Below are 21,203 nucleotides of genomic sequence, written 5' to 3' on the forward strand. Positions count from 1 at the left end.
ACGGGCAGCACGTCACAAACACCGGCGTTTGGACAAGCTGTGATGGGCGATAAAGCAGTGCCCTTTGGACAGGCCGCGACGGGCGGCACGTCACAAACACCGGCGTTTGGACAAGCCGCGACGGGCAATACGTCGTCCGCTTTTGGGCAGGCCGCGACGGGCAATACGTCGTCCGCTTTTGGGCAGGCCGCGACGGGCAATACGTCGTCCGCTTTTGGGCAGGCCGCGACGGGCAGCACGTCACAAACACCGGCGTTTGGACAAGCCGCGAGTGGGGTGGGCGGAACCGGGGTAACTATATGTGCGAATCCACCTAATGCTGTTGGTGGGTCTTTTGGGCCTCCGTCGAGCGCTTTCTCCCCCGTCTCTGGTGCTTTTGCTCCGAGTTTCGGGGCCCCGAGTGCTTTTGGTTTTGGGGGTTTGAATCCGACTGCGTCAGCGTTTTCCGGAAGCGTGTTTGCCCAACCAGCTGGCGCTTTTGCTTCTTCTGGTACCGCTGCGGGGGGCTCCTTTGGGGGGCCAGGTGCGTTTAGTCAGGTGAATGCTGTTAGTGGTCCAGCAGCAACGGCAGGGAGGGCCTTTGGTGGGACTGCGAGTGTTTTTGGCAATCCGCCATCAAGTGGAAACGGAGCCTTTGGCCAACAAGGAAGTGTAGGTGCAATTGGTGGTGTGGGAGCCAATGGGGCTGGTTCTGCTAGTGTGTTTTCAAACGCCAGTACAACATTCAAGCCGTCTTCTTTTTCTGCTGTTGCGGGTAACTACAAAGCTGCTCCGCAATTTAAGAGCGTGTTTGGCGCCCATTAATTTTTGAAGTGTGTAAAGGTGAATTTTGTGATGTGGACGATGATGGTTTTATGTGAAGTCCTTGTTGTGGTGTTTGTGCAACTTTGCCCATTGGAAACCCTCTTTCTTTGGGCCAGAGTTAAGCGGTAGAGATGCTGGATGCAGCCGGTGAAGTGGAATTAAAGGATGTTGAAGAGGAGGACGCGCCGGGTCTTTTAGAACTCCTCAGGCATCTGACGGACGCACCAGATTTAGACTCGTCTACTTTGCGTGCAATTGCCGAGGCGCGCCGTCAAGCTGGCATAGTCACGAGGGTGCTGGTTCACCGGCCAACCAGGCGCGTTGTGGGGACTGCGTCGCTGTTTGTCGAGCCCAAGTTTTCGCGTGGTGGGAAGTCCGTGGGGCATATTGAAGATGTTGTCGTGGATCCCTCATACAGGGGCAAGAAACTTGGACAAGCCCTTGTCTGTGACCTCTGCGATATTGCCCGTTCACGGGACTGCTATAAAGTTATCCTCGATAGTGCAGAGACTTCAGTGGAGTTTTATAAGAAATTGGGTTTTAGGTCTCTAGAACGACAAATGAGGCTTGATTTGTAAGGTTTTTTATTTTCTTTGCTCTATTCTGGTTCGATTTTTTCTGTGAGCGGACATTTTTTATGTTCTGTTTTTCTTTGGTTTGGTTTGGTTTGGTTTGCGTGCATGCACCTCAGTGTGGATGTTTCTTGTCGCGTATTACTTGGCTCAAAGCGAGTGCTCTACCTTGTCTGGTTGCTTTGAAGAGTGTAGCAGCAATGCAGCGGCAAACGCACATTATTGATGGCCAGTACCTTGTCATCAAACTTCTGGGAAGTGGGGCCTTTGGAGATGCTTTTCTTGTGAAGCACCTCAACGAGGGCTCTTTGTTCGTCCTCAAGTGCTCAAAGGCGGCCCGAGGTAACGATCGCGTTCTTGACGAAGCAAAAAATATGCTGTTGACTACAAGCGACCATGTTGTACGGTGCTACCGCGCCTGGATTGAGCCAGAGGATCATCGATGCTGCATGCTGCTGGAGTATTGTGATGGGGGGGACCTGGAGAATCACCTTGGTCTCGCCTTTCCGTTTTCGGAGTCTCAACTGCTCTCAATGTTCGCACAGCTGCTGATGGGGCTTGACCATGTCCATCTCAAGCATCTCATACATCGGGACATCAAACTGCAGAATCTCATGTTTCAGCGTTCCACGGGCATGGTGAAGATTGGTGATTTTGGCCTGAGCAAAGCCTTGCAATTTACGGATGAGGCCTCCGTCACACGTTTGGGAACACCATTGTATTTCTCCCCAGAGGTCGTCTCTGGTTTGGAGTATACTAGGAAAACTGATGTGTGGAGCCTGGGTGTGGCGTTTTATCGATTGATGACAAATGCGCTTCCATTCCCGGCAACTAGTGTGGAAGAAGTCTATGAATACCTTGGAAAGAAACGAGCGGTGCATCCGTGTCGACTAAGGGAAGGCCATTACTCTGAGTCCCTGGGTGATTTGGTAATGAAGATGTTAACTAAGAGTCGCACCAAACGGCCCACGGCGAGGGAACTACTTGCACTTCCCCTCTTTGTCCCAGTGCTGCGTTCATGGCCATGGCAACATCCTCGGCTTAAGGGGGCAAGCTGTCTTTTTGTCTGTCGGCCACACTCTAGTGTCAACGTTCGCTCTCAACCATCGTTGAGTGCCGAACGAATTGGGGTATTTGAATACGGCGATCAAATCTTTGTAAGTAGTGAGCGCTTGAGTACGGGGGATACGACATGGCATCACGTTCTCTATCCGCTGGAGGGTTATTGCATCACTGCCACAGACAAGGGCCTACACCTTTTTCAGCGCGTCGATGATCCTGCCAGGTGCTCTCCGATTACTCGATGATATGCATCTTCCCTCCGCCTCGACTTCTCTCCTCTCTGTCTCTATCTCTTGCGGCCGCGGGTGGCAGGTGTGCCGTCGCTTCTTTCTCTCCACTCCTTTCCTTATTTTTCTTTCCGGCTCCTGCTTGGCTTGTGGGTTTTTAATCTCCCCACGCTTTTCCTCTCCTCACAGCTTTTTGGACGGGTGCGGCTTTCGCAACGTCCCATCTTCACTTGGAAGAGCGCGCGTCTGTTTTTTTTTCTGTTTTTTTTACAGACGAGGCAGGTGTCATTGCAGTGTTTTTTTTGCTTGTTTGTTTTTTCTTTGGGCGCTGGTTTTATTTTTGTTTTTGATTCCTGTTGGTTTTTGTCAATTCCGCCTCCCAGTATTGAGGAACGAGTCTCCTCTTGTGTGTGTGTGCTGGGGGGGAGAAGATGACGGCCATGAAAATTCATTTGTTATTGGGAAATAAAAGCGGCAAAAAAAAATAAAACAAATGTGCTTATCACTCCCTTTTCCGCGGCATTTTTCAACGATGCGTGCCGGCCGCGAAGAGCCACTGCGCGGTTTTTTTTATTGTAGTTGCTTCCTTTTTCTTCTTCCTTGTGTCTGGCCCCTTTTTTTTTCTTTGGTGATCTCCCGCCCTCTTGTGAATTTATGCGTCTTGTGTTGCCAGGGATGTGCCCTCGCCGGTTCGTTCTTGTGCCGCTCCCCAGAGGACTTCGCCGCCTGTCAGGGTTCGGCAGCGTCCTTGGAACAAGAACCGTGCCGCATGAGCTCGTGAGGACTCTGCAGGCGGAGCTGAATGAGGAGGAGCACCGAAGGCAGTGCGGCATCGGAGAGACGCTGCGGAATTGTGTTAGGCAAAGTGACTTGGACCACCTCGAGAGCCCGGAGGCCGACGCTGCCAACCTGCATAAGCTGGACGCAATGGTGCAAAGCCTCTTTAGCCGAATACCTTTGCCTGATGACCCGATGAAGGCTGCCCTGGACCCCACAGAGGAGGAGTTGAAGAAGAACGAGGAGTGTGAGGTGCTAAAGGAGGCGGTGCGAGAGCAGTATCGGCGCCAGAAGGCGTCCAAAGCTGCGGAAGAGGTCAGGTTAGCCAGAGCAATGAAACGCTACGAGGTTGTGAGTGAAAAAGAGGCGACTTCCGACATCACGGAGCACGTGGACACCCCTGAGGAGACGGTGGATCTGCGCCAGCAAATTGACGCCATGAAACGCCAACTTGCGAAGCTTGAGCAGCTGCTGGACTCCAAGACCCGCCGTAGTCGCGAGTGATTTCGAGGGAATTGCTTCATATTCTTATTTTTCTCGTTGTTGCTGTTGTACCCGCGTTATTCGAGAGCGATGCTCACGTGTTTTAGCTGCTGCCCACCGCGCTATTTGCCTATGATGATGGTGATTATTGATGAGGGTGTGTGGCGGCTGTTAATGCCCTGTTTCTCCACCTCCTCCCACACACACACACTGCCTCTTTCTTTCCACTTTTTTTTATTTTCTTGCTTCCAGCTCCTTTCTAATTTTTCCTTGCCTTTGGGGGTCTCAGGTTGCCGATGCTTCACAGGCTCTTTGCGAGCGGGGCAGACCTGCGAGGCTGCCACATGGCTCTCTCTAGCACGCTCACGCAGCGTAGGTACTGGGCGAAGCCAAAGAAGCGCCCGAAAGTCGGTCAGGGCTTTCACGAAAAAGCACAAAAGTGGCGCGACGAGTATCTCCTTGACAGACACCGCGTCCTTGCTGACAGTCTCCGGGCCTACGTGGAGTTTAGTGCCTCGAAGCGCGCAGAGCCATGGGACACTCGCTTTAGACCGTTTGACCGTGTGGAGAAGGATGGCGTGTACGTGCTCATGCGGTACTTAATGGAGGACAAGTTTCAGCTGTGCAACTACCACCACCGCCCCGTGAAGCGACTGTTTTGCAACGTTGGGCTTTTGGGGCCGCAAGTCACGACGAGGGCGCGTTGGAAGCCGTATCGCTATGCGACAAATCCGGCGACTGCAGTAAAGGCCGATAGAATTTTTCAGAAGGACAAGACTCTTTATACGCATGGTCACAATGATTAGAGAGCGAGGACGCTGGAACAAAACGGGAAATAGTATTAAAAAAAAACAGTGACCTTGAGACGATTGGCGCCAAATTAAAGGGGAAAAAATAACGAGAGAAGTTGTGTGCCCATGTTCGTTTTTGACCGAAAATCCCTCTGCGAAAGCGGCTTCTGCTGCTGAAGCGCGGTGAGCTGCGCAGCTCACGTTGAACGCACTGCGCCGAGGTCACTGTCTCCGCCTCTTCCCCTCAAGCTCCTTTATCGGTGTAGTCTTATAGTCGAGTTAGCTTCTGTTCCGCCTTGGCTGCACAGCGATGGGGGGTCCAACGAGAAAGAGGGCGCGGGAGGAGGCGGCGCCAACTCCGAAGACCGAGAGTCGCGGCGAGGATGAGAAGAGCGCGGCCAGCAGCAGCTTGGATGTCGCTTCCTGCGCCACCGTGGGAGAGGCGGGGGGTGATGTGGCCATTGAGTGTGCCTTCACCTGCTCGCCTGAATCCGACGAGGAAAATGAGCTATTGGCGGCGGGGGAAAATCTGAGCGGAGCTGCATTAAAAGCATTTTTGAAGCGCAACTTCATTGACTACATAGATCAGAGGGCAACTTGCATTCCTGACTTAGAGGAAAAGGAAATGTGAGAGGCTCATCATGGCACAGACACATAAACAATAAAACCAAAATGGCAAAAAAAAGAAAGAGCTCTGCGGGCCCCATTACACTCCACCCCGTCAAGTTCTTAGACCGATTTTTCGCAGCTTTGCCCCACTGACTCTACCGAGAATGGGAAACACTTTGCACGTGCCCGCACGCGTTTAATTACCCGGCTTTTGATTTTCTGTTTTCCTCCCTTCTTTTTTTTTTTTTTGCTCCTCTCAAAAGGCAGTTGAAATAATGTCGGTTACCGACTGCTACTTTGCCGCTTCAGAGGCATGTCGTGCATTTCTGGCGGGCGCAAAAAATCTTCGTTATTGTGGCGAAAATGAAACCATCTTCGCCGGCATAATGAAGGAGCGGGCGAAGAGTACACTTGTGTTGGCAGTGATGGATGACGACGAGAGTGGAAAGGCCCTGTCGAGGGCGCTTTTTTCCCATTTTGCCGTGAACTTTATGGCCCCAAGAGGCTCCTACACAAGGTTCAACGTGTCTTTCATTGATGAGGCCGCTGGTGACATATTAAACTACCGCTGCGAGCGTCTAAGCGATATTGAGGCGATCGTCGAGGAGGAGGATGGGAAGCACCGATGCTGCTCCATACAGGCTTCCGTGGTTGAACCTACCAGTCGTTCTTTTGCCTTTTCCGATGCTCGTTTAACGTTAATGCTTTGGACCAAAGCTGCACAAAAAGGTAATTTGTCTCGTGCAGCAGAGCATGTGGGTACAGTACTAGGTACAAGAATCACATCTGTTTGCGTATATTTTCTTTCTGGAAGTCCTTCTTTTGTAGATCACTGCCTGGCGCTGGCACAGGATCTGCGTAAGCTTTGTCGAACCACTGTGTTCGGAGAGGATGCAAAGGTGAATCCTCAGGCCTGTCTAGAAAATGCAAGGGCATGGTCTCTCTTCTTGAACGAGTTCTGCCATTTTGCGCCCCAGTCGGAGGGTCCCTACTTGATCAACCTAAACCCCCAGCTTGCGGTGGGGGAGAAGCTGGCCCACGCCATTTCACACGGTATTAGCTACATCGTGGCGGAAAAAAGCAATGCGGGCTGTACTGACATTGTTGTATTTCCCTTGAGTGCGTCAGAAAAATGTTTTGGTCAACGAAGCATTTACTCCCCCCATTGCCGCGTCAAGTATGAGGACAGCACCGTTTCCCTCCGCCCAGAATGCGGCATGACGTATGTGAATGGTGTATTGTTGTCATCGGAGATTGTCCTGCGGCATAACGATCGGATAGTGCTGGGGAATGAGGTAATATTTCGTTTTGTTATGGTGTCAGCAACCCCGCCGGTGACGACCGGGTCGCGGATATTAGACTGGGAAATGTCCTGCCAGGAGTTTGACTCCGTGACCTCAACCACGATTCAGCAGGCACATCATAGCCAACTCGAGAGTGAAGTAAGACAGTTGAAAGAATACAGTGAACGGCTGCGGCTGCGGCTTGAGCGTGACGCCAACGAAAGGGCTTGGCTGATCCTTAACAACCCACCCTGCGAATACACCGCGTCATTTGTGTGGCAGCTGGGGTGGATGGGCTTCGGCGACGCCGTCACCCTTGGCCCTGCGGGGGACATTGCTCTCCCCTTTTTGCCCACCACCGGCGTGCTGACGCGGACGGCGTTTGGCTTTTCGTACCAGGCCGATTCCGTAACGCTGAATTTGGCACACTGCGGTTGCTTCAGCAATGGCGGCAGCAATTTTTCTCTTTGTATTGTGGCTGACAATTCCGTCGAGAAGAATTTTTCGAAGGAGGAGGCCGATGAGATGCGGGAGCTGCTGCCTTATTCCGAAAACGATGTCAGAGAGCTTCGTAATGGTCTTTTTGAGCTTCAATGGTCCATTGCCTTTTTGTTTGATTTTGCGTTTCCGACGGAGGCTTCAGGCGACGGGGGCCCTCATGGCGACCCGCACCAGGCAAGGCGTCTCCAAATGGGCAGCGACGCCATATTGACCGGCGCGAAACTTGACCTCGGAGGTGTCACGGCCTTCACGCGGAGGATGACGGAGGCCGTCCGCATGATTGCGCATCAAATGGCGTATTCGGTGGGCAACAATAACGAGGTGTCGCCCAGGGAACGGGATGCTAACGGCCGGTGCGGTGGCGGTTTTGCCGCAGAGGAGCTGTTAAATAGGCTTAACACGGAGACGAAACTCACCCACGAGTTGCTTCTTCAAGTGCATCAATCTGTGGGGAGGGCTCTTATTGAAGGCGGCGGCGACAGGAGGCGAAATCAAACGCAGGGCAACTCTCACTTAGTGACTAGGAAATTGGAGGACCCCGTTTGTATTGAGGTGCGAAAACGCGTTGGGAGACTGAAAGCGCAGTGTTTCATTGCGTCTTCCATCGTGGTGCGTCGAATTAGCGTATTGATGGATTTGCTTTCCTCAACTTCCAACCCCAAGACACTGTTGGAGCGGTACATCAGGACCCTGCGGCGCATGGTGAAATCTCACTTGGATTTTACAAAACTTCCTGTGTCTGAAAAGCAGAGTTTGGCTCTGGCCCTTGTGGATGTGATGCTTGCCTTGGACTACAACGTACAAAATGGCCATCTTTCTGCCAGCGAAGAGGGGGAACTGGAAAAGCATTTAGAGTTGTGGGAGTCCGTCGGAGAGGCCTCTTTGGAGGTGTTCAGACCCGTTGCAAAAGAAAGACATGCTCCCTCTGCAGTGCGTGCTGCCACGGCTCAACGGAAGATCACCCCTATCCGTCGTTTTGCCTCTCCTGCCGCACGAGCTGCGCCGAAGAGGCCTCCTTCTCGGCCAGTGACCCCATCTCGGCCTAATGTTGTGACCAGCGTCAGTCCTAGGGCCAGAAAGCCAGTCTCCGCCGTGTCCATGGAGCTGAACAAGCGGACGACATTGGTTGCCAAGTCGCCTTGTGCGCGGAAAAGTGCCACACCTACCGGAAGGTCTGTGCGTTTATTGGGGAAGCCTGCTAAGGTGAAAAGTACCCCCGTTTCTCCGAGGGTTGCCACACATGGAGGGATGCACCTTAAACCGGGTATCAGCGGCACCACCGGAACTACTTACCACGCACTGGGAAATGCATCGGGAGTTAACGCAACGAGGAGCCCCGTTCGAAGCCAAGCACGGGCCACTTCTCCCAAATCCCCCTGGTTACGGGGTCCATTAGCGACGACGGCTGTCTCTAGAATGAAGTTGTCACAGGGCGGATAAGTGTGTTATTGTAGCAGGCATGCCAGCCTGTTTATGTATTCGTAACTATTATTGGTGTGTTTATTTGTTTCGTGACTGTATGTATGTGTGGGTATGGATGAGCTTAAGCGCCCTTTCTCCCCGCAGATGACAACACTTTTCTTGCAGCGGGTTATTGTTTTTAAGTCCACTTTTTTTTTTGCCTTTTCATTCTTATTATTATTGGCATGCTTAAATCCGTCTCCTGTGCCATGCGCACGCACATATGCACGTTAAAAAGCGAGAGAGCAAGGAAAAAAAAAAGTCAGGCATGTCCTTGGCGCTCGTAGAAAAGCCTGCTAGTAGCGCCAATGGAGGGAGTTCGTGGTTTCTGTCGGGCCACCAAAAGGTGGTGTTAGGTATTGCCACAGACGGCTGTGGCGTTTTTGCTTCATGCGATGTGGGGGGCCTCGGGCTGTTATGGAGGAGTGATGTCGCTTCCAATGGTGGCGGTCCAACGCATGTCAGTAGAATCGCCACGGAGGGCCCTGCGATTGTGGATGCATGCTTTTTGCGTCACACCCGCCTTTGCACGGCTCAGGGCGATGGCACAGTCGGCGTGTGGAATGTTGAGACGGCGCAACGAGAACATTCATTCTGTCGATTCTCTGGCCGTGGAAGATCTATAAACTGGCCGGTGATCAATGCAGTGACGGCGGTGAATGATGCATCCGTTGTTTTTGGAGGGGATGACGGTTTTTTGGTGTTATCTGATCCTAAGCAAAAAAAGAATCTTGCAACAATTAATCTGCGGGTACCAATCACGTCGCTTGCGGCTTCGAGTGACTCATTTTTTGTTGGTGACGTGTTAGGGAATATTCGCTGCTTTGATGCTCGCATGATGAGAAGCCTTTACGGGTTTAAGGCCCACCGTGACGTTGTGAGTTGCGTGGCCCTCAACGCGGGTGCCACCGGCATGGTCTCCTACGGTCTTGACGGCTCGCTTATTTTGTGGGACGTCATGCCTTTTGCGCTCAGAACCAGCGACCGTTTGCTTCACCGCATCGAGGTGCAGCAGGGCGACTCACGGGACCTTCTGCGCTGTGGCTGGTCCAAGCATGACACAATTATAGTGCCCGCCAGTGGCGGGCACGTTGAGTGTGTCACCGTGGCGGCATTTGAGGGAGCCAGGGCGACACTTCCCGTGCGCCACCGCGAGGACTCTGTGCAGTGTGCCGTCTTCGTTGACGATGCTGTCGCCGTTAGCTCCGCCGGCGCGGAGGTGCTACTGCAGCGTGCGTAAGATGCGGTCACGAAGAAGTGAAGAGCTGGTCCGGGCCTCCTCCTGCAGGCTATTTGAGGATTTCTCAAGCGTCCAAGAGGACAAAATAAATAAATGCACGTTGTCTTTTGTTGTTCCCCCTGCTTTTTTGAAAAAAAAAAAAGGTGGGGAAAAAAAAAGTTCTTCTTTGCTCCCTGTATTCATGTGTAGAGTGGCGTAAACAGAACTATGTGCAGTTGCTCCATAATTGTTGCTTTTTTTTTATTTGCCTTATCTTGCCGTGGAGGTTTTTTAGAGTGTAGGGAGAGTATGGGGAGGAAGCCTAGACCTCCGAGGCATCTCCTCAGCGCTGAAGATGCCCCGTGGGGCACCTTCGCAGTGATTGACCCGTTTAGCAGAATGCTATTTGTTCCACAAGCCTCCATGTGCGATACGCTCGCAATGCACAGGCCTGGGGTCCCGTCCCTCTGCCGTCTGCATATGGAAGGCCGCTGCCGTCAAGGAAACTCCTGTTACCAGGCACACGCCGACGTCAGTGTTGTTGGTCAGCTCCGCGAGGCTGCACTGCAGGAACCGACGTGCTGCGCCCAGCATGGCGCGAAAAGTGACGTGGAAGGTCTTGCGACGAATCTGGAAGTTGTTGTAGTTGGGGGTGATGACACTGAGCAACTCCTCAGAACAACGCCAGCGCGCCTCACCGTAACCAAAGGATTCCGATTCCTTGTAAAAAAGCAGACCGCTGAGGGTGGAGGTGAGAAGCCGGCCGTGGTTTTGGTGCCAATTGATTCGCTTTGCCGTCTACATTCTTCAAGTCCATGTTGCCGCTTTGGTCACGAGTGCAATTACGTTCACCTGTGCCGAGAGCTTGTCAAGCAACTAAATGAGCCAAGTGAGCCGAAAGCCGACTGCAGGAGCAAAGAAGAGGCGGCGCAGGCAACACAACCGTCTCCCATGGGCGTCCTCACCGTTTGCTGCTCGCCTCCGCGTTCGAACACCAAACTTGTCACGCTGGCGACGGAGACGGAGATTCCCCTCGGCATGAGTCCACTGCAGATTCTTTCTTGTAGCGGAACTTTCTTCCACCGGCCGCCGGCGACTGGAATGGTGTCGCTTTCAGGTTCCCCTAAACTAGGCGCATCGCCAGTCATGTCCCGCTCCTACAACTCGACCTCCCTTGGCATTGTATGGCGTCACAACCCGTATGGAGGGGGTTCGTCAGCATCTTCTGTTCTTGAGACGTGAGGTTTTCGTTTTTCTCATCCTCTTGGCAGGAGACACGTTTGGTTTTTCTGCCCACTCCCCCATTCCCTTTTTTTTTTTTTTTTTTGGGGTCCATTTTATTAATGTGCGGGCTGTACTGGTAACTTTGAGCAAAAACGGGAAGAGGATGGAGCCTCTCATCGCCCGACTGAGGGCCCCTTCTTCCAAAGCATTTGAACTGTGTTTTGTTATGCTACGAGTCATGAGGAATATTTTTTTAGTTTTCCTCTTTTTTTCTTTTGTATACATGCAGTTTTCCTTTTCCTGTGCCCTGCCTCATTTATTTATTTATTTATTTTCCTTTTTGTTTTTGCTTCTCTTCACGTGTCTCTCCTGCGTAAAGGAGCAGGGTTTTGCATGGCCTCCACGGAGGCATCGTTGGGGCTGCAAGACTCGGGCTCTGACACGCCGCCGCCGTCGTCGCCGCCGCGGCTTGTAGAACGACAAGCGCCGAGCTGTATGAGGCCTTCAGCGCTGTTTCAGCGGCTCCAGGGGCTGAGGGCGCGCGCTGCAGTGCGTGTCGTGGATGTTGGGAACTACAACGACCCCAATCTACCCACGTCACCCCCGTCGGCAAAGAAGGCTCCAAAGTTTTCAATAGGGCGCTCGCTTCGCTCAATGACTTCGTGTCTGGCCTTCAAGGCGGCTCCCTCTCTAGAAGAACGCTACGTCGCCGTTGAGGAGGCAGCAGCGCCCACAGCGGCGTTTGTAGTGCGGCATTTGCCGAAAAGAATAGGTGCTGGCGAGGCAGTGCAAGAGCCCGGAGGCGTCATCGTGAGCTGTCCACTCACAATGTTGGTGGACGTCTCCACCTTCTCCGTCCCTGGAAAGGATGTGTTTGTGTTCAAAATATTGCCAGGGGACTTCCCCCCTTCGCATGCCGCAGAGAGTAGCATGAGAACGAGCAACGCTGAGTCGAGCGTTGCGGCCTCACCAACGTTGTCGTCGGTCCTCAGCGCAGGTGGCGAGGTTGGCTTGCAGCTGGTTTTCAGGCAGCCGCTTGCCGCATTCCCGCTGGCGAAGAAAAATTTTCGGAAGGTCGAATTGCAGTTTGTCGCGCCAAGAGAACGCGACTTGTGGCTGCATTTTCTCGAGAAGTATTACGCCACCTTTTTGCTGGATTCGGTTCGAACAGGTGGTGGTGGTGGTGAGGTTTGCATCTCCGACTCGGAGCTGCGGAGGCTGACGGAGGAAAGCACGCGGCTGATGCGGCGGAAACCGGCGCCCGCCGTTATTGAGCGCTATATCGACTTCTTTCTCTCCTCCGCGGGTCGTGAGGACGCGGATCGAACGCAAAAGGCGGAGAACATAAACCCTCAGGACGTTCCATGTGGAGGCATTCTTCGCATTAACCTTGGCGAGAACCACTTCGAGACGCGACGGTTTGCCTACAAGAAGGCCAAAAGGCGTTCGGCGTGGGACGGGCAGGCGGCGGCGGCGGAGGAGGAGTACCTTGTCATGCATCCCACCACCGTGTCGCAGCGCGTTCGGAGGGTCGCGAAGTATAAGGTGCCAGTTGGGCAGCTGCGTGTGATGGTGGAGGAGGAGCACTTTGGACATGTTTTCTTCCTCGAGCAGAGGGCAGAGTTCACGGGTGGATGCACGAAATCCCTCTTGAGTCTCTTCCAGAGCCAGCCCAGCAACCTGCAGGTGGCATTGGCGGCGTCACCGCCAGACAGCAGCAGTGACTTTGCCATCACTGAAACGATTCAGCTTCATACCAGCGGGTTTGCGGACCGCATTCGATGGCTGAAATGGTTCGAGGCGGTGCTGCGGAAGCCTGTCGTGTATCTTTCCCGTCTCCGCGAGGAGAAAAAGTCGCTAGAGCGGGCCCATGGCCCACGCCGGCTTTGCACATCACTTTGCCCGGGTCCCCTCCCCCCGGCCGTCGCCGGTGAGGGCGGCTGAACGCGCCTCGTGTTATTTTTTATTTATCGTATTTCTCTGGGCTTTTTTTTTGTGTGTGTCTGGGGGGCTGCCCGACTGCGCCGCATGCAGGAGGTGGTGTGTTGGGTTAAGGCGGGGGGAGACTTTTTTTTTCCCACTTTGCTTTCCCTCACTCTCTCTTGTCTCTGCGGGGTGCCACCGCCAATAGCGAGTGTGAGTGCAGAGGCGAAGTAAAAGGGACACCCCCAACAACAACGAGCAAAGCGTTATTTTTTTTTCGTGACGGGGCAGGCAAATTATTTATGGATTGTTTTTCATCCCCCCTCCTTTTTTTTTTTTGTGCTCAGCGCTTCTCACGTCTTCCCTCCCTTTGCTCTCGCTCTCTGTGTGTTCCACCGCACTTGAGACGCAGCATGCATTTTTATACGGCCGCCTCCCCTCCTCAAATTAAACACAAAAAACAACAACAACAACAACAACAAAAATGGTGCTAATAATAATAATTGAGACACGGTCGTTGCATTCCTTCGCGTGGGTCACCGCCCCGTGCCACTACATATTCATCTGTCTGTATAGCTGTCATACACGTATACATAGGAAAGAGGAAATACTACGAACTAGAAGCAGGCGATAGGACGGAGCGGGCACAATGAAGTTCGGAAAGCGTCTTCAGGAGGAGATGGTGGAGCAGTGGAGTGACTCCTACGTCAACTACAAGGCACTGAAACAGTTCATATCCCACTCAGAGTTGAGTGGCGTTGAGTTCAGCCGTGATTTTTTTGCCATGGTGGCGGAAGAGCTGGAGAAGGCTGAGGCTTTGTTTAAGGAGCTACTGGAGGAACTACAGCGAAGTCACGACGAGTTACTTGAGCAGGATCCCGACATGCCAATCATTCGCCCAATAACTCCCGGGCGATTTTACCGGAAACGTCTCCACCGTGGCGCGCGTCCTGCCGTCGAGAGTGGGGATTCGGAGGTGTTTGACAGCTCCAGGGCAAGTTCCGTGGTAGAGACCGAGGTGGGGCGGAGAGCTTGTATTCCCGCCGTCGTCCAGAAATTTTTCTTGCTGTTTATTGGGGATTCCCACAAGCGCGAGTTTGATGAGCACGCCCCAAGAGCCAAGTTTGCGGAGTGGCACTCGAGTGCTCACAAGCTGCAACACTTTGCAGAGTTGAACCTGGAAGCCATACGTAAGGCGGCAAAGAAGCTCAAGAAGCATCGCCATTGTGAAGGGGATTTTACACTTGCCGTTGAAGCCGAACTCAGCCGTTCTCGTCTGCTGACGCTCATGCCCCGCTTGCGCTCTTTAATGGCAGATATTGACGCGGATTATGAGCGCAAGTTTGGGGATTCCCTGGATCAGTACAAAAATGTGGATATGCAGCAGGCGTATCACGCGAAGTGGCGCTATGTTTTCCTTTCGGCCGCCTTGTTTTGTCTCCTCATGTTTCTTCCAATTCTAACGGAGCACCCACCAGCGCACAACTGCGTGGCACTCTTCGGCCTAATTGTAACCCTCTGGATTACCGAGGCTATTCCCTTCTTTTGTACAGCAATGCTTATCCCAATTGTGGCCGTCCCTCTCCGTATCATTGCCGATCCACAGACGAACGAGGTTGCCACACCTACCGTGGCTTCTGGTATCATACTTGGGAAGGTCATGGATCATGTGCAGATTCTCGTACTTGGCGGTCTAACGATTGGAAAGGCCCTGTCGCGGACAAATCTGGAGGCCTACGCTGCGACGGCGCTCTTTCGCCTCACAGCCCATCGGCCCCCCCTCTACCTTTTGGGTGTGATGCTGATGAGTAGCATTTTGTGTGCATTTGTTTCAAATGTTGCGGCCCCGCTACTTGTGTTGGGTGTGATTCAGCGAACTTTATGGGAATTTCCGGAGGATACAGAGGCGCCGCACGGCATTCTGCTTGGGTTGGCTTTTGCATGCAACATCGGTGGCATGCTGTCTCCCATTGCCTCACCACAAAATGCAGTGGCGATGTCTGTGCTGCGCTTCCATAATGTGTCCTTTGCGGCGTGGGTTGCGGTTGCGCTTCCTGTCGTACTGTTCAGCATTATCGCAGCGTGGGCTGTCATTCTTGTCGTCTGGAAGCCGTTTAAGGACGTGAAGGGAATTCCATTGCAAGTAGTTAGTACAGAGCCGGGGAAGGATCCCAGTGTTGCGGACCGTGTTGTGGTTCTGGTTGTGTCGCTGATCACCATCGTCCTCTGGATTATTTCGCCGGACGTTCTCTTTGGTGACACAGGTGTGGTGGCGTTAATTCCTATTGTCGTTTTCTTTGGCACAGGCATACTTGCCAAGGAGGACTTCAACACACTGTCGTGGCATCTGATGTTTCTCCTGGCCGGAGGCAACATGTTAGGTCTCTGCGCACACGACTCAAAGATGCTGGATATTCTTGCCAACAACCTGCACGGGACGCTGCACAGCCAGTCTCCTTATTTGACGCTTGTAATCATCATTGCGGTGGTGGCTCTCGTGACCACATTTGTCTCGCACACCGTCGCTGCCATGATCTTGCTGCCCATCATTGCCAAAATAGGCTTCCTGTTGCACACGCAAGAGGGCATTTTTGCCGTCACCCCCGCGACGCTAGTTCTACTGAGCGCACTGATGTGTTCTGGCGCCATGGCCTTCCCCATTAGCTCCTTCCCCAACGTAAACTCACTTCTCGCGGAAGATTCCTCGGGTCAGCCGTACCTCAAAGCGAAGGACTTTCTGTTTTGTGGGACCCTCATTACGCTGCTCTTCTTTTTGTGCCTCGTCACGTGGATGGTTCCCCTCGCCTACGCGGTGCTTGAAGGACTACGGTAGGGAGCGCTGGGGCGACTGTAGCGGCATCTGCGGGAGCCTAGGCTGCCCGTAATTCAGTATGAAGGGGGAAATGGCAGGAAATCCGTGCCTTAGGGGAGCGTTGCATCTTCCCCCCTCCCCTCATTGGTTCGTACTGTGTGCATCCGTGGGGACAAAGCGCAAAGTATAAAAAAAGATAGAAGTGTACATCTATATATAACTTTTGCACCGTTGTCTTCCTCCCTTTTGTTTTTGCTTTTGTTTTGCTGTTCGTTACTGAAGCACGGAAAGAATCCTGTTGTGTGTTTCCCCTTAAAGCAAACTATGAAATGGGGAAGGAGGAGAGAGAAAACAGACCGTTTTTGGTGGTGGTGGTGTCGTTGGATGATCGACTCCGCCACAGGACCGATCTGCGTGTGGTCTTCGGCGATGGGTTGAGGCGAGTGCCCGCGTTTCCCGCCGTCGCTGGCTTCTGCTCGCGCTGTGTTCAAAAGAGGAATTAAATCAAAAACAAGTAAGAAAAAAAAAGGAATGCTGGCACTCCCTTTTGATCTATAGACATTGCGACTGTACCCGCATTTGCGGGTTGCTCGCTCTCCTCCTCTCCCTCTTTATTCATGTCCCTTTTCCTCGCACTCGGCAAACGACGCCCTGAATTCTCTTCTCGCCCACCCCTCCTTCTTCTTTTCCTTGCGTTGCAGTCCCACGTCCGTTCATTCTTCGCGTGGCGCACGGCCTCCTTGTCTGGGCGGGGCGGGGCGAGCGCGCTGCAGGCAACAGACCACGGAGGCGCAAGACAATAGGTGGCTGGCTCACGTTGTGCGCTTGTGTGTAGTAGTGGTGGGCGATGAATCTGGAGATTTATGTGGCGCTCTCCGAATTAGCCAAGTTGCCTCGTGGGGTACCGCACGCTGGGAAGACGCTCATGTGCCGGGCGGAGAAGGTCTGTGCGTCGCGGCCCCGTGAGTTCCACTCAGGGCGGCTCTTCAACCTGAGCGGTCGACTGCTTGACGGAGACCACAAGGAACACTGCGAGGAGGACTACGCACATCTTTACTTTTACAATGACTGGGCCTTCGCGGCCTCCTTCATTGAGGAGGGTGATATCGTCATCCTAAAGGGATTTACTTTGCACGATGCCCCCTGCATTGGGGAGGACGAGGCGGAGTTCCCGTTTTTTATTACGCCAATCAAAGCTTCCTCAACGCTGCGGGTTTTGCAAAACGGGCTGCAAGAAGACGTCATGGAGGTGATGCTGCGGGCGGACAGGCTTGAGTTGCCCTGCGTGCGTGTTCTGCCAAAGACGCTGCGTGCCCCCTTCATTGCGAACGATGTGGCTTAGTTCCCAGTACACCAAGTTTCACAGCGGTGGCGAAAGCAATGGCGGATGTATATAATCATTAAAAAAATTTCACATGGAGGGAAGGATTGAGATGGATGAAATGTGAGTTTTCCGAGGTTCTTTCTACTGAGCCTCCCCCTCTCCCCCTCTTTTTTTTTTCTTGTTACGCTGGGGGGTGTGCCCCTCGCTTTGTTGCACTGCGTGATTGTGTGCCGTGGCTCCACCGTCGCGTTGTCTGGCTCCATTCTGTTACTCGCACTTCGTCTTGGTGCGTACCAAAGAGGGAGGTGGCACGCCGCCATGGCCTTGAAGGTTTGGGTGAAACGTGGCGGCTCGGGAGACGAGGAGGCGCTAGGGATTCATGTCCCGCCGGACGGAACGGCGCAGAGTGTCGTAGAGGCTTGTCGTGGTGTGTTTCGGCACCTGCAGCCGTCACGCGTGGCGCTGCGCACAGAGGACGGCATCATTGTGGCGCGGGCTTCCCCCGTCACGGCGCTTCATAGACACACGCTGGAGCTCATCGAGGTGCAGCCCGCGGAGGCGCCAAGGAGGCGCGTAGTTGGCAACCACACTCCCACGCCTACTAAGACTAATATTAACACTGCTGCCGCTATGGCGACGATGAATGCGACGAGTTCTTCTGTTGTCGTTGCTGCTGTCGCGACGGCGCCATCTTCTGCCAGGGGTGTGCCCTCAGTTGGGCAACGCTCTGCTGGGGTGCAGCCCCAGCGAGCCCCGCCGAGCCCTGCTGCGCGGAAGACACGTGTTTTAAACAAGTTGGGTGGCAGCACCCCCACGCGGGCACACACAGCGGACCGTACTGCTATGGGGGCAGGAGAAAACGTTGGCGTGCCTGATCGCCTTGCGGCTTTGTGGGACAGTCTGCCGGCGTTTTCGTATCCTCCGCTCGCTAGAAGTACACCCGCGGTGACGGGCGTCCTGCGCGCCGCCCGGCGTGCCCAGGGCGAGGCCTTGGGGTCGTTGGGGAGAGTGGGCAGCGGCGGACTGTGTGAAGCTGTCACGACTCATGGAGCAGGACAGAAACTTTTGAATGGCGATGAAGTGGGGGTGTCGCCGGGTTACAATGACCCCTCCCGCTTGCCCGCAGGCATAGTCGCGGCTGGCAGCAAAAGTGTGGGGGACGGCAAGATTTCAGGGCGTGCGACAGGCGCAGACGGAAATGAAGGGTTGAAGGACGGAGAGCGAGGGTTTCTGCCGTCGCCGTGTGACTCGGTCGCCGTGGAGGAAATACATACAGACAAACTCCACGCCTCCTCCTCTTCTTCTTCGTCTCCAGTGCCTCTATGTAAGGAGGCGGTGGTCATGGCGTCGGCGTCAGCAGCAGTTGTAGCCGCAGAGGCAGAAGCAAATACGCCACGTGGAAATGAAGCTGCGACAGGGGAAACAGCGCCACAGTTGTTGGCGACGGCGGTGGAGGCAAACAAGCCGGTTGTGCAGCTCTTGGATTCGGCGGAAGAGCGAGGACGCGAGGCTGTCAGCGAAGTCGTCGACTGCGGCGAAAACTTTGCGACTGTTGCCGGCGACGGCACTGGGCGTGCAAATATTGGCGAGCTGGCGCAGAAGCTACCGGCGTATTTTGAGGAGTGGTGAGATGAAACGCTGCAGCACCACCACTGCCCCCTGCTTGTGGGAGGGCAGTGGTGCCTTGTTTGCCCACGCAGAAGAACCCGACAGACCTCTTTCTTTCTCACTCACACACAAACGGAGAAGGGAGAAAAAGGGCGAGTGCTTCCTATCTATTTCTCTTTTTTTTTGTTTTTGCTGTTCTATGGAGCCTCACGTTCTTGACAAGGGTTCATGGGGCCCACACACAAATGCTTGTGTATGTGTGCCATCGTTGTTTGCAGCTCATTCTGCGCGTAGGCACGGAGGAGGCGAGGCGCTGCGAGGCATCCCGGCACATCGTTGAATGGAGGGACTGGCGCTGCGGGGGTTCATGTCCTTGTGTTGTACCTCTAATGTTTTGGCGCCTTTTTTCTTTTTTTTGCATTTTTCTGCCTGACTGCAGCGTATTTCGTATTGGGGACTTAGTTGGCCTCGCTCCATGGAGGCCAGTATGACTGACGAGGAGGGCGTCCGCCGCGGCATCGTGGAGGCGGCGGTGGAGCACTACTCCCTTCTCTCGGAGACGCAAGACGTGAACGCCAAGGTGGCCGCCGCCTCGGGGAACGCGTTGTCGTGCGTGAAGCGGCTCAACGACTCCCTTGGCAAACTGCAGGCGCTCAGCCAGGCGATGGCGAGGGTGGGCCAGCAGTGGCGCAGGGAGAAGCAGGTTGTACTGGGCACCGTAGCGCAGCACCAGAAGTTGCTTGCCTTCTTGGAGGCCCCCGCCGTGCTTGACGACTGCATCCGAAACGAGATGTACCACGAGGCCCTCATGGTGCTGGAGCACATCACGCGGTCCGCCCAGCCCATGAAGAAGGTGGAGTTGTTTCGCCGCGTTGAGGTGGAGGTGCGCTGCAACTTGGAGCGGGCGCTCACGGAGGTCGTTTTTCCCCGTTTGGCGCAGCAACTGACTGTCGCCTCTGCCGTGAAGGTGACAACCTTCCTGCGCAGGCTCGGGGTCGAGGAGAGTCAAATACGCCGCCTCTTTCTCTGGAAGCGGGCGGAGTGCATGGACGGCTTGCTGTGTGAGGCGGAGGAAAGCGGGGTGCCGTACTCTCGCATTTTTAGGTACCTGGCGGCCTTTAAGGTGCACGTGGGCGAGGCGATCCTGCAGTACACAGCCTGCTTCTCCCCGACGATTGCGAGTGGGGCGTGTAGCGAACTTGTTGCCTGGTGTCATGAGAGGGCGTACGTCTTCCTTGACGGCTTCCGTGCTTCGCTGGAGAAGATCACCAACGGCTCCGAACTGGCCTCCGTTATCGAGGAGTGCAACAGCTGCAGCGCCACCGCGACGTTGCTGCACATGGATGTTTCAGGGCTCATCAACGAGTCTCTCATCTCTCGTGTTAAAACGCTCTTTGCAGAGCAGATCGCCCTCTCCACGCAATCCTACACCGCCTCCATGCTGACGTTTTCGTGGCGACCTTCAACTGGGCTGCAGTGGAGTCCTTCACCAAAACGCGCAGAGCCGACGTCCTCGTCGAGCGCAAGCATGTCACCCCCATTGAGCCTTGTGCAGTGGCTGCCGCTTGCCTACGCTTTGAACGGGCTGCTTACTGCGTTTAATGCAATTCGCAAGTGTGTTGTCCCCGGCGTGGAGCTGTTTTGCGTCGCCAAGGTGGAAGGACTACTGCAGACAGTCGCAAAGGACCTTGCGCGGGACAAGGAGCTTTTGATGGCCATGGAGGAGGGGGGCGAGAAGCAGGTGTATCTGCTCTTCGTGGGGGCTTTCGTGAATGACTTTTATCCGCACGTGCTGGTGTGCATGCGCGAGCTCCTGGGCGACGAGGCGGAGCGCCTGTTAGCGAACAGCATGCGGGGAAGTATTGAGGGCCTCCGCAGTATTCTTCCCATGGGAGGTTGCACGACGCCATGCGCAACCTCGTCGCCGCAGCGGCAGCAGCAGCGGCAGGAGGAGGAGGTGACTGACGCCGCCAGTTTGCCCGCGCGCCCCAAGAGCGACGGCGTCGCCCCCGACGTTGTCGGCACATGACGCGCCCGACAGGACGTGTGACGACGACGACCGGCTCTTTTTTTGTTGTTGTTCTTATTGTTCTGTGCGTCGTTAGTGGCGATGGATGCGTGACAGAAAGCGGGGAAGGGAAAAAAAGACAAGAAAACCAAGGAGCGAGGAAGGGCTGTGGGAGGATCGTCCCTCGTTTTTTTTTTATTATTCTTCCCCTCCCATTCTTCTTTCTACATGCGTTGGTCGGTGGCCATTTTTTTTTTTGTTGTCTGTCGGTTTGCTGGACTGCTGCTGAGGCTTCTCGCATGCGGCGTGTGTGTTTGTGTTTGTGTTTGTAGAGCGAGCGAAGCGGAGGTGGGGGGGGGGGGTGCGTGCGCGTTGGTTTGGCGCCGGGGTTCGTCTCCGCTGGCCTCCTCCCGTTCGCGTGGCTGCGCTGGCGCTTTACTCTTTTCTCCCACCTCTTCCCGGCCGCAGAAGCGAGGGACAGCGCAGATTTGAGCGAACGAGACAGCCCGCGCGCC

The 21,203-nt window shown here is 54.3% G+C and overlaps 14 protein-coding genes across 14 annotated transcripts, besides 6 other annotated features; all 14 read left to right on the forward strand.

The window, feature by feature from the left end:
- Nucleotides 1-804, forward strand: Tco025E_02773 (surface antigen 2 (CA-2); the record flags this gene model as incomplete). Its single annotated transcript, XM_029369696.1, has 1 exon — nucleotides 1-804. A coding segment is annotated over one exon (804 nt), but the record flags the coding sequence as incomplete, so codon positions are not given.
- A 131-nt stretch (nucleotides 805-935) lies between these two features.
- Tco025E_02774 (glucosamine-phosphate N-acetyltransferase) lies at nucleotides 936-1,382 on the forward strand (the record flags this gene model as incomplete). Its single annotated transcript, XM_029369697.1, has 1 exon — nucleotides 936-1,382. One exon carries the CDS (start codon nucleotides 936-938, stop codon nucleotides 1,380-1,382), a length of 447 nt encoding a protein of 148 aa, XP_029230155.1.
- Nucleotides 1,383-1,443: 61 nt separating this feature from the next.
- Nucleotides 1,444-1,479: a microsatellite.
- Nucleotides 1,480-1,576: 97 nt separating this feature from the next.
- On the forward strand, nucleotides 1,577-2,683 carry Tco025E_02775 (putative protein kinase; the record flags this gene model as incomplete). The annotated part of the gene is made up of 1 exon (XM_029369698.1): nucleotides 1,577-2,683. One exon carries the CDS (start codon nucleotides 1,577-1,579, stop codon nucleotides 2,681-2,683), a length of 1,107 nt encoding a protein of 368 aa, XP_029230156.1.
- A 25-nt stretch (nucleotides 2,684-2,708) lies between these two features.
- Nucleotides 2,709-2,732: a microsatellite.
- Nucleotides 2,733-2,962: 230 nt separating this feature from the next.
- Nucleotides 2,963-3,031: a microsatellite.
- Nucleotides 3,032-3,319: 288 nt separating this feature from the next.
- Nucleotides 3,320-3,946, forward strand: Tco025E_02776 (uncharacterized protein; the record flags this gene model as incomplete). The annotated part of the gene is made up of 1 exon (XM_029369699.1): nucleotides 3,320-3,946. The coding sequence occupies one exon, from the start codon at nucleotides 3,320-3,322 to the stop codon at nucleotides 3,944-3,946; it is 627 nt and encodes a 208-aa protein (XP_029230157.1).
- A 275-nt stretch (nucleotides 3,947-4,221) lies between these two features.
- Tco025E_02777 (uncharacterized protein) lies at nucleotides 4,222-4,731 on the forward strand (the record flags this gene model as incomplete). Its single annotated transcript, XM_029369700.1, has 1 exon — nucleotides 4,222-4,731. One exon carries the CDS (start codon nucleotides 4,222-4,224, stop codon nucleotides 4,729-4,731), a length of 510 nt encoding a protein of 169 aa, XP_029230158.1.
- A 295-nt stretch (nucleotides 4,732-5,026) lies between these two features.
- On the forward strand, nucleotides 5,027-5,347 carry Tco025E_02778 (uncharacterized protein; the record flags this gene model as incomplete). Its single annotated transcript, XM_029369701.1, has 1 exon — nucleotides 5,027-5,347. The coding sequence occupies one exon, from the start codon at nucleotides 5,027-5,029 to the stop codon at nucleotides 5,345-5,347; it is 321 nt and encodes a 106-aa protein (XP_029230159.1).
- A 253-nt stretch (nucleotides 5,348-5,600) lies between these two features.
- Tco025E_02779 (uncharacterized protein) lies at nucleotides 5,601-8,549 on the forward strand (the record flags this gene model as incomplete). The annotated part of the gene is made up of 1 exon (XM_029369702.1): nucleotides 5,601-8,549. One exon carries the CDS (start codon nucleotides 5,601-5,603, stop codon nucleotides 8,547-8,549), a length of 2,949 nt encoding a protein of 982 aa, XP_029230160.1.
- Nucleotides 8,550-8,838: 289 nt separating this feature from the next.
- Tco025E_02780 (putative U5 snRNP-specific 40 kDa protein) lies at nucleotides 8,839-9,810 on the forward strand (the record flags this gene model as incomplete). The annotated part of the gene is made up of 1 exon (XM_029369703.1): nucleotides 8,839-9,810. One exon carries the CDS (start codon nucleotides 8,839-8,841, stop codon nucleotides 9,808-9,810), a length of 972 nt encoding a protein of 323 aa, XP_029230161.1.
- Nucleotides 9,811-10,098: 288 nt separating this feature from the next.
- On the forward strand, nucleotides 10,099-11,031 carry Tco025E_02781 (uncharacterized protein; the record flags this gene model as incomplete). Its single annotated transcript, XM_029369704.1, has 1 exon — nucleotides 10,099-11,031. One exon carries the CDS (start codon nucleotides 10,099-10,101, stop codon nucleotides 11,029-11,031), a length of 933 nt encoding a protein of 310 aa, XP_029230162.1.
- A 67-nt stretch (nucleotides 11,032-11,098) lies between these two features.
- Nucleotides 11,099-11,116: a microsatellite.
- A 290-nt stretch (nucleotides 11,117-11,406) lies between these two features.
- On the forward strand, nucleotides 11,407-12,957 carry Tco025E_02782 (uncharacterized protein; the record flags this gene model as incomplete). The annotated part of the gene is made up of 1 exon (XM_029369705.1): nucleotides 11,407-12,957. The coding sequence occupies one exon, from the start codon at nucleotides 11,407-11,409 to the stop codon at nucleotides 12,955-12,957; it is 1,551 nt and encodes a 516-aa protein (XP_029230163.1).
- A 429-nt stretch (nucleotides 12,958-13,386) lies between these two features.
- Nucleotides 13,387-13,421: a microsatellite.
- Nucleotides 13,422-13,585: 164 nt separating this feature from the next.
- On the forward strand, nucleotides 13,586-15,769 carry Tco025E_02783 (putative sodium/sulfate symporter; the record flags this gene model as incomplete). Its single annotated transcript, XM_029369706.1, has 1 exon — nucleotides 13,586-15,769. The coding sequence occupies one exon, from the start codon at nucleotides 13,586-13,588 to the stop codon at nucleotides 15,767-15,769; it is 2,184 nt and encodes a 727-aa protein (XP_029230164.1).
- Nucleotides 15,770-16,595: 826 nt separating this feature from the next.
- On the forward strand, nucleotides 16,596-17,090 carry Tco025E_02784 (uncharacterized protein; the record flags this gene model as incomplete). Its single annotated transcript, XM_029369707.1, has 1 exon — nucleotides 16,596-17,090. The coding sequence occupies one exon, from the start codon at nucleotides 16,596-16,598 to the stop codon at nucleotides 17,088-17,090; it is 495 nt and encodes a 164-aa protein (XP_029230165.1).
- Nucleotides 17,091-17,390: 300 nt separating this feature from the next.
- On the forward strand, nucleotides 17,391-18,701 carry Tco025E_02785 (uncharacterized protein; the record flags this gene model as incomplete). Its single annotated transcript, XM_029369708.1, has 1 exon — nucleotides 17,391-18,701. The coding sequence occupies one exon, from the start codon at nucleotides 17,391-17,393 to the stop codon at nucleotides 18,699-18,701; it is 1,311 nt and encodes a 436-aa protein (XP_029230166.1).
- Nucleotides 18,702-19,155: 454 nt separating this feature from the next.
- Nucleotides 19,156-20,709, forward strand: Tco025E_02786 (putative oligomeric golgi complex component 8; the record flags this gene model as incomplete). Its single annotated transcript, XM_029369709.1, has 1 exon — nucleotides 19,156-20,709. One exon carries the CDS (start codon nucleotides 19,156-19,158, stop codon nucleotides 20,707-20,709), a length of 1,554 nt encoding a protein of 517 aa, XP_029230167.1.
- Nucleotides 20,710-20,994: 285 nt separating this feature from the next.
- Nucleotides 20,995-21,018: a microsatellite.
- The last annotated feature ends 185 nt before the right edge of the window (nucleotides 21,019-21,203 follow it).

This window comes from Trypanosoma conorhini (assembly GCF_003719485.1).
Source record: "Trypanosoma conorhini strain 025E chromosome Unknown Tco_14.4_contig_00115, whole genome shotgun sequence".
In the NCBI taxonomy this organism is placed as follows: domain Eukaryota; phylum Euglenozoa; class Kinetoplastea; order Trypanosomatida; family Trypanosomatidae; genus Trypanosoma; species Trypanosoma conorhini.